At 46.0% G+C, this 11759-nt stretch overlaps 1 protein-coding gene across 2 annotated transcripts; it reads right to left on the bottom strand.

Annotated features, from left to right (window-relative positions):
- Positions 1-1021: 1021 nt before the first annotated feature.
- Positions 1022-10737, bottom strand: CTXND2 (cortexin domain containing 2). 2 transcript variants are annotated; one of them, XM_074981315.1, is made up of 2 exons: positions 10633-10737; positions 1022-1275 (listed from the first exon to the last, which is right to left on the bottom strand). In XM_074981315.1, exon 2 carries the CDS (start codon positions 1219-1221, stop codon positions 1048-1050), a length of 174 nt encoding a protein of 57 aa, XP_074837416.1. In that variant the 5' UTR covers positions 1222-1275; positions 10633-10737; the 3' UTR covers positions 1022-1047. The 2 variants fall into 2 exon arrangements, with proteins under 2 accessions (XP_074837416.1, XP_074837417.1); XM_074981316.1 differs by having other exon boundaries at positions 10629-10720.
- Between the last annotated feature and the right edge of the window lie 1022 nt (positions 10738-11759).

Here is an 11759-nt window from a genome sequence, read left to right as displayed (position 1 = left end):
TAGAGAACATGCCACGAGCCCAGGGCTGGATAGTGCGCATGCGCCAACAATAACTGAGGCGTACGCTCTTGAAGGGCTGGAGAACGTCGGGCGGTTTGGGTTCATGCGCATGCGCCGCGGGAGCCCCTTATTAAAGGCGCCTCACCCGCGGGCTGACGCTTCACTTAAAGGGGCAGGGGAGGCGGTCGGCGGGGAGTTGACTTGCCTGAGGTAAGAGGCCGAGTGAGTGGCTGAGCCAGGCACGGAACCCAGGAGTTGGAGCTCCCGTCCCTTCCCGCCAGAAGCCCTGCAGGAGTAACAAGGGCTGCTTGGGGTCAAGCGTCAGAGCCGCAGGCATTGATGTGTGCCACATGCCGCAACACTAGTGCTGAGCCCCCCGGGGGATAACAACCTACTGCTGCTGTGTGCCAGCAGCGCTGCCCCATCATCACAACAGCAAGAGGCCTGTCCTGGGGGTCAGAGTTCAGACCTTGCTGAAGACTTGGATTGTGCCCAGGGTGATTACACGTGTGCACAATCCTAAGGGAGGAACACCACATCACCCGTGCGAATCATGAACACGTGCCAATGCGCACGAAAAACAGAGCAGGCTGATCTGCAGCCACTTGCTGGCCCTTTGTAGAGACAGCTGCCTGGCATAAGCAACTGTCTCCTACTCCGGCTTGCTAATGAGGCCAGCCAGCCCAGAGGGCTACTACTAGCTTCTTCAGTAGGGTGTCAGGAGACTCTACTATTTCAGATAAGGAGAGTTAAGACTCCTCATTTCTGCTGCTGGTTTGGCCACAGGTTCACTTGGCATAAGAGGCTTCATATATTCTCTTACCTCCCTGAGATTTTTATGATTCTGAGTTCATTGCCAAGTGCTTTGAGATCCTGAGAGGGTATGTACCAGATATTCTCATTAGTGTTAAATTCTGTCTAGTGCACAGTTTAAAGAACAGAATCTTCATCTTCCCTGCATGAGTGGGGGATTACCAGGACAGCAGGAGGCAAAGGAGTCAACCCACATGGAACTGATTAGCCAAGTTTCCTCCTATTTATTGCCAGTCAATTGATCTGCTCCTCCTCCCAGGTGGAAGTGGGGATGGCGCTGTATGGGTCCACAATCAGCTTAGCGCACCTCACGATCATGGCCATCAAGAAAATGCACATCATGATGACAAACCCAATGGCAAACCCCTTGTCCACGTCGACGTACGGCTGCACCGTCGGGCTCTCCATGGGGCTCCGCCTTCAAACCCGGCTTTCTCCTCTGAGCTCTGGAGCATCCATCACCTGCACAGCAAAGTTGTGATGGAAATCATTATTGTCAATCACAGTTTTTATTGTGATTGCATCAGTGAGTTCCAATTAAGTTTCCATGGTGCTCGGTGTTGTAAACTACACAATGACAGGCCTGTGGCCAAGCAAATAATGTATAGAACCAGAAAGCCCATATTACCTGCTGGGGCAGAAAATCTTTGTAGTTTTTTTAGCTTATTGTCTCATAGACTTTAAGGCCAAAGGGGACCAGCATGATTATCTACTCTGACACCAATGCACAGGCTGCAGAATCTTGCCCATCCACACCTGCATTAGACCCAGAATCTCTGGCTGAGTTACTAAAGTCCTCAAAACTTGATTGAAACAATTCAAGTTACAGAGAGTACAACGCTTACTCTAGTTCAAACCAGGAAGTGACCCAGGCCCCACACTGTAGAGCAAGGTAAAAGCACTCCAGAGTCCTTGCCAATCTGCCCGGGGGAAAATTCCTTCTTCACCTTCAATATAGTGACCAGTTAGACCCTAAGCACGTGGGCAAGACCCACTAGCCAGACACTTGGGAAGGAATTTTCGTTAGTAACTGAGAGCCCTTCCCCTCTATCACCCTATCTTCAGTCATTGCTGACATTGGTTAACAGCTAGTGTGTGGATGGGGCATGTGTCATTGTAGGGAATCTCCACAGATCATCCCCTCAAGCTCTTTCCATTGCCCATCAACCTCAGCCTGGAGCAAGCATGTTCCATGTAAGGTACATGCCACAGCACCTTGGTTATGCACTGAGTACCAGTTCATGTTTATTTCTTTATGTCTATAAAGTGAATCAGCTTCAAGAGGAGAGATTGAGAAAGTGCCCTCTACCCACCGGGCTACGGAAGGGAGAGACCTGTGTTCAAGTTCATGTACCTTCTCTGATGCAGGCAGAGCTTGGGTTATGGATTATAAGAAGGCAACCCCTCCCATTGTGTTTTGTGAAGGGTGTGGGTCTGATCTGGTAGCCATGCGCTATAATGGCCTCTGAGCATGCCTGTGTCTGTGCTTCCATGCTACAGGAGAATAATAGCATTTCCCAGGAGCGTGTGAGTATACAGACATTAGAGAGGATGAGGTGCTTGCTGCGGTGTGATGTGGACCATGGAAATACTTTTGATAGGTGACCTGACACTTTATCGAGAGGGTGGCAAATATCACTCTAGATAAAGTAACTTGTTTATGTCCTGTTGCCAATTTAGTTCCCAGAGAAAATGACACTGGAAATACCTGGCTGAAGGCTTTTGGATTGTTCATGTTCAAATACAAACTTAGCACATGCCCTTGCTATGTCTGCTGAGGGTAGGGGTTAGTTTCCCATGTGATTTCACTACTGTTGTATTTTCAGATTTGTAATCACGTTGTGTTGTGCACTCCAGGAAGGCGCTCAGGTGCTACAGTGATGAGCCCAGTATAAGAACCTGTAGAGACCAGAACTAGTGAAAGATTCTCTGTTTCAGTGACTTTGGAGTCCTCTGTTTATCGAGAGAACAGGTCCAGGATGAGCAGCAGCAGGAAAAGCACCCCTTATTCCCCTCACCCTGAAGCTTATCTCCCTGTTCTGGAAAAACTACAACCAAGAGGGTTGCTTAGCCTCTCGGTCTTTGTCATCTTTGGTGAACCTCCCAAAAAGTGAACTAGGCTGTAGACTCTTTGAGGCTGTTCTGTGTTTGTACAGCACCAATGGGCCCTGATCCACGACTGCCCCCTTTCCCAACACTCCTGCAGTGCACACAGTAATAGGCCTCCTTTTACAGCAGTATCTGAGCATCTCATAGTCTTTAATATTTATCCTCATGACATCAATGGGAGATAGGGCTATTAACCACATTTTGTCATTGGACAGCTGATGGAGAGACTCAGTGAGTGGCCCAAGGTTGCACAGAGATTCTGTAGCAGGGCAAGGACTTGAAATGACGTTCCATAAGGCCCAAACACTTAGACCCTTGATAGTGCTCGGATGTCTGAGGGAGCAGATATTGTGTGGTGAGGTGTGCAGTGTGGACACCTGTTGCCCTGGGGCTAGACTGAAACCACCAACCTCATGTGACGTGTGACACCAAACCTGAAGATTTAAAATCAGTTTCTATTCCCTGATGGGCCAGGAGGTGGCAGAGGAAGAAACTGTGTAAGAAACTAGTCTCAGAGGAAAAGCCATGTTAGTCTGTATCTTCACAAAACAAAGCAAGCAGTCCTGTAGCACCTCGAAGACTAACAAATTTATTTATTAGGTAATGAGCTTTCGTGGGTAAGAACCACTTCTTCAGATTTGTGGAACAGAACTGAGAAATCATGGAAATATAAAGCAAGGACTTGGGGAGGAGGGGAGAAAGAAGAAGGAGTGGGAGAACAAAAACAAAAAGAAAATGTGGGGATTAGGAGAGAGTCACCCATCATGAAGAGGACCTCGGGGAAAAGTAAATTAAGTTAAGTGGGATGTCTGGCATTCCTGCGAATACCAAAGATGGGGAAATTGTCCTTGTAATGCGTGAGATAATTGAAATCCTTGTTGAGTCCCAGGTTAAACGTATCAAACTTGCAAATGAATTCCAACTCAGAGGTCTCTCTTTATAATCTGGTGTTAAAATCTCTTCGTAATAATACAGTTACCCTAATGTCCATTATAGTGTGCCCTGCGAGAGTAAAGTGCTCACCCACAGGTGTCTGTGTATTCAAATTCCTGACGTCTGATTTGTGTCCATTCATCCTGTGGTGTAGGGACTGTCCAGTTTGTCCAATGTACCTGGCAGAAGGGCATTGCTGGCACATGATGGTGTCGATCACATTAGTGGATGTGCAGGTGTATGAGCCCCAAAGGTTTGGCTGATGTGGTTAGGTCCAGTGATGGTGTGTCTCTAGTATAGATATATGGACAGAGTTGGCCATAGGGTTTGTTGCAGGGATAGGTCCCTGAGTTAGTGATTGTGTGGTGTGGTGTGTGGCTGCTGGTGAGTGTTTTCTTGAGGTTGGGCGGCTGTCTGTAGGAGAGGACTAGCCTGTCACTCAAGGCCTGTGAGAGTGATGGATCATGTTGCAGTACAGGGCAGTTAAAGTTTTCCCCTACAGGTTTACATGTGTTCCCATTCCTGATGTCAGATTTATGTCCATTCATCCTTTGTCGCAGAGACTGTTCCGTTTGTCCAGTGTACCTGGGAGAAGGACATTGCTGGCACACGATGGCGTCGATCGCATGAGTATAATGTGCAGATGTATGAACCCATGATGATGTGGTTGAATACTTCTAGTACACCAAGGTTAGTCATGCCCACATCCAATGCCCCTCCCCTTCTCTTTGGTCCCCTACAGTGTATCTATCAGATCCCATAGAAAGGGAGGGACATGAAGGAAAGTGTCCTCGGCCCATGAATGGGTGAAGGAGTGTAACACATTAACCATCTCCTAGGGTGATGTTTAGATGTACATATACTGGGCCTGATTATGAGGTGCTCCATTCCTTCCCTGGGGGCACATGGGAAGGTGGGGTGTGAAAGTACTTACATGACACTGAGTCATAGAGTCCCAGAACTGGAAGGTATCTCTACAGGTCTTCTAATTCAGTCCTCTGCACTGAAGGCGGGGCTAAGTGTTTTCTAGAGCATCCCTGAAACGTGTTTGTCTAATTCCTGCTCTTTAAAAATCTCCAATGATAGAGTTTCCATAACCTGTCTAGGCAATGTATTCCAGTATTAATCACTCCAATAGGAAGATTTTCCTAATGTCAAATCTAAACTGCTCATGCTGCAATTTAAGCCCATGGCTTCTTGTCCTGGCCTCAGAGGTTAAAGACAATTATTTTTCTCCCTCCTTGTAACAACCTTTTATGTTCTTGAAAACAGTTATCACAACCCCCTCCCAGTCATCTCTTTTCCAGATTAAACAAATTCCATTTTTTTCAATCTTCCCTCACAGTTCACATCTGTTAGACCTTTAATCATTTTTGTTGCTTTTCTCTGGATTTTCTCCACATCTTTCCTGAAAAATGGTACCCAGAACTGGACGCAGTAGTTGAACTGAGTCCGAGTCAGTGCAGAGCAGAGCATAAGAATTGCTTCTTGTGTCTTGCTTGCACCGCTCCTGCTCATACGTCCCATAACAGATTCAGTCCTAGAGCTGCTCTAATTTGCACCCCAGCACCGTGTGAAGGAGAGCTTAACCACAGTGCATCTCTGGCTAGACCACAGTTTGCCCCCTTCACCAGAGGTTAATGCTGGAAGGAACCTTGTGGTGGCTCCACATCAGCTGGGGAGGCCCACTGCGATGGGCATGGATTCTCAGGGGCCTGTTTCCATTCTCCTTTAAGCTTTGTTACATTACTAGAGTGGCATAAATAGCAGAAAGATTTTTACAGTGGAAATCTGAATGCTATCAATTGCAGCAGTGCCTGGAGTGGAACAACCACAGTTTTGGAAAAAGATCTGACATGCTGCCTTTGGTTTATGCCAAACATAAATGCTCCAGGCACTTTGCATGGTAAAAATTCAGACTCTACCTGTTTTTTTCACTCTTCTCTGTTTCATGTCATTGGATTCCATTAGAATGCCTAGTGAGGGCGTGTCAGATGATGGGCAGCGCAGTTAGTTATGGGCCAGTCGTGGTTATTCTGCATTCAGATACTAACTGTGATGTCCAGTATCCAGCAGGCTGTATGTTATTTTTTTCTAGTTCTACCTTTCCACCTCCCAGCACCTGTGTCAAGCGATTGCCCGTATCCTAATTGTGAGAAAATCAAAATCTTTCCAGCAAAACAAAATAGACAAACACAGAGCCACAACTGTTCCTTTGCCCAGGAAATTTGGACTTGTGAGGAGGGTTGGTAAACAACCTAACCCCCAGCGAAGAAAACAACAGCTCAGCCATGCCATCAGGGCACTGAGTGATTTGTAACATCAGGGCTGCTTTTGACCTTTGCAGAGCATGATATGAATATAGCAACACACATACTTAGGAGAGAAAAATACTGGGACTTTTCAGCTTAGAAAAAAGGAGACTAAGGGGGGATATGATAGAGGTCTATAAAATCATGACTGGTGTGGAAAAAGTGAATAAGGAAAAGTTATTTACTTGTTCCCATAAGAACTAGGGGAAGGGGGGTCCCGAGATGAAATTAATGGGCAGCAGGTTTAAAAACAACAAAAGGAAGTTTTTCTTCACCCAGTGCACAGAGGCCCGTGCAAGTCCTTGCCAGAAGAGGTTGTGAAGACTAAAACTTTAACAGCATTCAAAAAAAGAACTAGATAAATACAAGGAGGTTAGATCCATTAATGGCTATTAGCCAGGATGGGTGGAATGGTGTCCCTGGCCTCTGTTTGTCAGGGGTTGGAAATGGATGTCAGAAGAGGGATCGCTTTAGTGATACCCTGTTTAGTTCACTCCCTCTGGGGCATCCAGCATTGGCAACTGTTGAAAGATAGGATCCTGGGCTAGATGGACCTCTGGCCTGGCCCAGAGTGGCTGTTCTTATGTTTTGTCCCAAAGAACTCACAGTCTGACATGAAGGGCAGAGGGGAAATAAGGGCCCAGATCCTCAAAGTTACTAAGGCACCAAACTCCCAGTGAAATCAGTGGGGGTCAGGCATTTACATACCCTTGCAAATATGGGTCCAAGTGGCTTGCCCAAGGTCACAGGAGAGGCAGAGCTAAGATTAGAGCAGCAATGGGCACCCACAACTGCATTAGTGGCCCTCCTTCTCCTTAGTGGGCTGCCACAGTCAGCAGTCCACTGGGGTTCCACCTGCAGCCCCACAATCCCCATCTGTCCTCCCTCCCCTGCACACCTCTTGCACATGGGGGCACTGGAGCCCTGCATTTACCTGCTCCTCCCCTCCCTCCCATCCCTTTAGGAGCCACATTCCAGCTGTGGGAGGGGGAAGGAGAAGGAGCAAGAAGGGTGGGACTCTAATGCGAGAGGTGCATGGGGGAGGGGGCAGCTGGGGGTCCGCAGATGGAACTCCTGTGGGACACACACGGCCCAGGGCCTCAGGTTACCCACCACTGGGTCAGAGTAGTAACAGTAAGCCTCTTCCACTCCTGCATCTTGGAGCATAGCCCATTGATATCCATTTGCCAGCGTCCCTGGTCCTGGGCGATCTTTTCCAGCTCTGACCAGGTGCATCCTGTCTCTTTAGTGTCTGCCTTCAGATCTCTATGCCAAGTTGGCGACCCCTGGTTTAGGGGGTGGTTGGTAGCATTAGCTGGTGTTTTGTTAATCCACAGGCGGCCTAGCTTTGAGCAAGCTCCCGACTGCATGGAGGAGGAGGGTCAGGACTGAGCTTGTGCCTCACCTGCTGACGAAACCTGGCTTGCATGCCATGCTTGGCACCTGTGCCAGGGGTTGCTGACCCCTGGTCTCCACTATAGCAGCACAGCTGTCCCACCCTAATGTCATAGTATATTTGCTTCCTACATTGCCCAAAGGGGGGTTTTCAATTAATAGAGCCAGCCTAGCTCTCTGAGGGGTAGTAGTTTTCCACTGACCTCGCTGCATCTATTGGGCGAGTTAGCCCAACCTAACTACATTCAACAGGCAGAGTTGTGGCTCCTCAGAGACTAACAAATGCTCATGACCAAATATATGTGCTAGTCTATAAGGCTCCACAGGACTGCTTGTTGTTTTTAAAGTCACACACTAACACAACACCCCCTCTGAGATTTTTTACATTGCACAGGGAGATTTTTCACATCCCTGAGTGATGCAGCTGGGCTGGCCTCTTAAGTTTTAGATGTAGACACACTTCTCAGTACAAGCAATGCCCGTTAGATCCTATCCTTCAGAATGGCCAACGGGAAGTTGGATGAGTCCGTGGCTGGAGAATGGAAAGCAGAACATGTCATGTTGTTACCAGCAAGCCTCAAAGCGTGTCTCATTTCTTACTTAAAAGCATCTTATGTGACGGCACGCATGCAGTACACCTGACACACAGGCAGTGGAACGACTTGCTTTGCTGCCCTGCATTTTGTGGCTAAAATGACTAAGTTAATTATAGATTTGTTCTATATCCTTAACTTATAACACACTGGCTTAGCACTTACAGACAAAAATTCAAATGAGGAATAAGGTGCAAAAATGATTAACCTTTGGGACAAATTACAAAAGGAAATGGTGGATTCTCTCTCTTACTGTCTGTGGAGCAAGTCTGGATGACTTTCTGCGAGATATTTAATCAGGCATGAGTTATTGCTTCCAGTGCAGACATTCTCTGGCCTGTGCAACAAGAGGTCTGACTAGATGACCTAATGGCTCCTTCTGCCCTGGAAGTCTATTAATCTTTTATGTAGGTGCGATGTGGTCTGCTACAGTGCATATATACTGTTAGAACAACAAGAAGTCTTGTGGCACCTTGTAGACTAACAGATATTTTGGAGCATAAGCTTTCATGGGCAAAGACCCACTTCATCAGATGCATGAGTAGGGGGGCGTGGTTTCATGCATCCAATGAGGTGGATCTTTGCCCACGAAAGCTTATGCTCCAAAATATCTGTTAGTCTATAAAGTGCCACAAGACTTCTTGTTTTTCTCGAAGCTACAGACTAACATGGCTACCTCTCTGATATGTATACTGTTAGTTTCATATATGTACTGATGTACTTTACTGCCTAATGGATTCCTGGTAATGATTGTGCATCCCAGGGTATGTGACTTCACAAGAACGTGGCATGAGTCATCTCTGTCTGGCAGCAGTTATGCAAATATAAGAGGTTAATTTAAAAAAAAGACACTCTTTGTACCAGAATGATTTTAACAAGCTTGCCACAGTGAACGAGCTTGTTCACTGCACAAACTTAGCTCTTGTCTGTACTATAAAGTCAATATATATATAGTCAAACTACAGGCTGAACCTCTCTGGTCTGTCATTCTCTGGTCTGGCAACATCTATGGTCCAGCATGATTTTAGTTAGCTGGATGTCCACTTATCATGGATGTGGCCAACTTTCCTGCAGTCCCACAGAGTTTATTTACAGCCATCAGTCCTGGCTCTTAGTGTTCTGTGCTGTTATTTAGCTCTAATTTACCCCTAAATGTCTTCTAAGAGCCCAATAAGCAATAGGAGCGTTGATAATGCTGCTTGACAATATTGACCTCCTGTGGTTCAGCAAATTCTCTGGTTCAGCACCAGTCAGGTCCCAAGGGTGCCAAACTAGAGAGGTTCAGCCTGTAGCACAGCTAGACAGTGGTTCCAAACCTGGGGTCTGCTGACTCCTGGGAGTCTGCGAGGGTATTGCAAGGGGTCCATGAAAAAAAAAGATGATAGAAAATACATTTTAAATAAATTGCAAAGTTACAATCAATTATTATTTTAAAATTAAATATGTTTCAATAATGCTATTAATTGCGGTATGAAAAATCTATGTTTTAGTTTCCTTTTTCATGTAATGAAGTGTACGTAGTAGCTAGAATAGGATTTGATGGCAGTCCACAAACAGTTTGCATTGTGATTGGGGGTCCGTGAACAGTATGGGGGGCAATTGGGGGGTCCACATTAGTGAACAGGTTGGTATAGCAGTTCCCCAAACAAAGTAAGCCATGCTACCAAAAGTACTTTCTTGTCAGAGTAACTGTGTGCAGTCAGGTTTTTGTTAGCATAGTTTTGTCATTTGGGCTTTGATTTTTTTTCACAGTCCTGATAAAGTTATGCCAGTAAAACTTTTAAGTGTTGACCAGTTCTCAGTAATTTCAGCTACTGAATGTGTTGCTGTGAGGCTTTGTGCATTAATTCTGAGAAGTGCTCTAAGTGACATTGTTTTAATTCTGCACTGAACAGACAATTCTTTTAGAGCTTGTCAGACTGTATGCCTCCAAATTCAGATTGAATAAGAAAAAGAATAGCCTTCATGTTGTTTTCAATTCTCCTCTGAACACAGAAGTTCTCTCTTCTATTTATTCAACAATCTGGTGAAAACACATCCATCACAGATCTTCCCCTTTAGTGCTGGAAACAGAAATACAGCTGCTTCTTCAAGAAAAGCCAGAAAGTGAAACTGACTAGAAACAGAAAGTGAAACTCAGCTGCCGCCTTCCATTGTGCAACATTAGTAAAAATTCCAAAAAGTGAAAACAAACAGTGTTGATGGAGAAAAGTCAATAGGATTTTAAAAATTCCTAACCAGACCTATGTCATTTGCAAGATAGATGAGCGTGTATGGAGCTAGACAGCTAGATTACATTACATGCACTATATATTATTTGAGCACAGTTATAGACACACAAGAAATAGCCTGGATAGTAATAGAACCCACAGAAAGTCATACATTGTATAAAGATTTGTCTAAGTGTTATAGAACATTGGCCACCCATTACCTTCACACTTCTGGATTTGACTGACCTCTGGACATTCCTTACCTACCCCAAAGGATCTTTCAACAGCTTCCGTCTTCTGCCCCATGGTGCGACGTTTTCATTAGCTTAGGCAGTCTGGCTAGGGCTGTGACTCTTTTGCTCTCTCTAACTCCTTTCTGTGTTTGCTGTTACAGAAGCTTCATAAATACTTCAGAAATGTGACAGCATCAAGTTTCAGGCTCTCCCAGTAATGAGAGCAAAATGATCCCCCGCAGATGAAATTATAGCCCAGGTCATCAAGAAAATATTTCCACAACTGTCTTTCAGCAGTGGGAAGAAAACTGCTGGGCATGGAGAGCATGGCTCAAACCAGATTTTCACTTGCTAGTGGGTCTCTTCACAGCTTGCTCAGTAGGAAGTGCTCTCATATTGTTATATTGCCCTACCAGGGACCTGACCCTTCATTACAAACCAGCCATGTTTACTTCAGCTGTGCCTGGGAACGACCTGGCTGGATTGGGCTTCAAGGCCTGGATTCTACATGATGCTGAGAGCTCTCAACCCTCCTTGATTTCAGTGCAGGGGTCAGCAACAAAAATAACAAGAAGATCCATTTTTTCCAGTTTTGTAAAAAAAAACCAATAATTCAAGAGCCACAATGTACGTGAATATGAGACAGTCCTTAATAAATAATGTCAAATCAGACTTTTTGTAACACCTATTTTAAGAATGGCGCGCACACAATGATTTTGTTTTTACTTTGCAACTACAGTGGACTGCCAACTTACACGGAGGTTGTGTCCGTGCACAACCCTGCATGAGTCAAATTTTGCATTACTCGCTGGAGCTAGGAAACTGACCAGTGCAGCAGCACTGGTCAGTTTCCTGTCATCTGTTAGTGGCACCGAGCTGGGGGCCTGGCTGCCTACAGAGCCGCATGCAGCTGTTGAAGGACTTCTTTGCGACTCCCGACCCTATACAGTAGAACCTCAAAATACATGCACTCAAGTTGTGTGAATCTCAGGTTAATGCGACTGAGTGGCAGGGAGCTGGTACCTGGCTCCCAGCTGCCCACCACACACAGGAGCTGAGAAACTGACCAGTGCCGTCTACTGCTCTGTGCATGCACCCCAGCACTTGGTGAGAGAAGTGCATGGTGGTGGCAATGGTGGTGGCAGCAGCTCTATGAGTGGC

This window comes from Carettochelys insculpta, chromosome 30 (assembly GCF_033958435.1).
Source record: "Carettochelys insculpta isolate YL-2023 chromosome 30, ASM3395843v1, whole genome shotgun sequence".
Taxonomy (NCBI): Eukaryota; Metazoa; Chordata; order Testudines; family Carettochelyidae; genus Carettochelys; species Carettochelys insculpta.
This window is presented reverse-complemented; position numbering and strand designations above follow the sequence as displayed.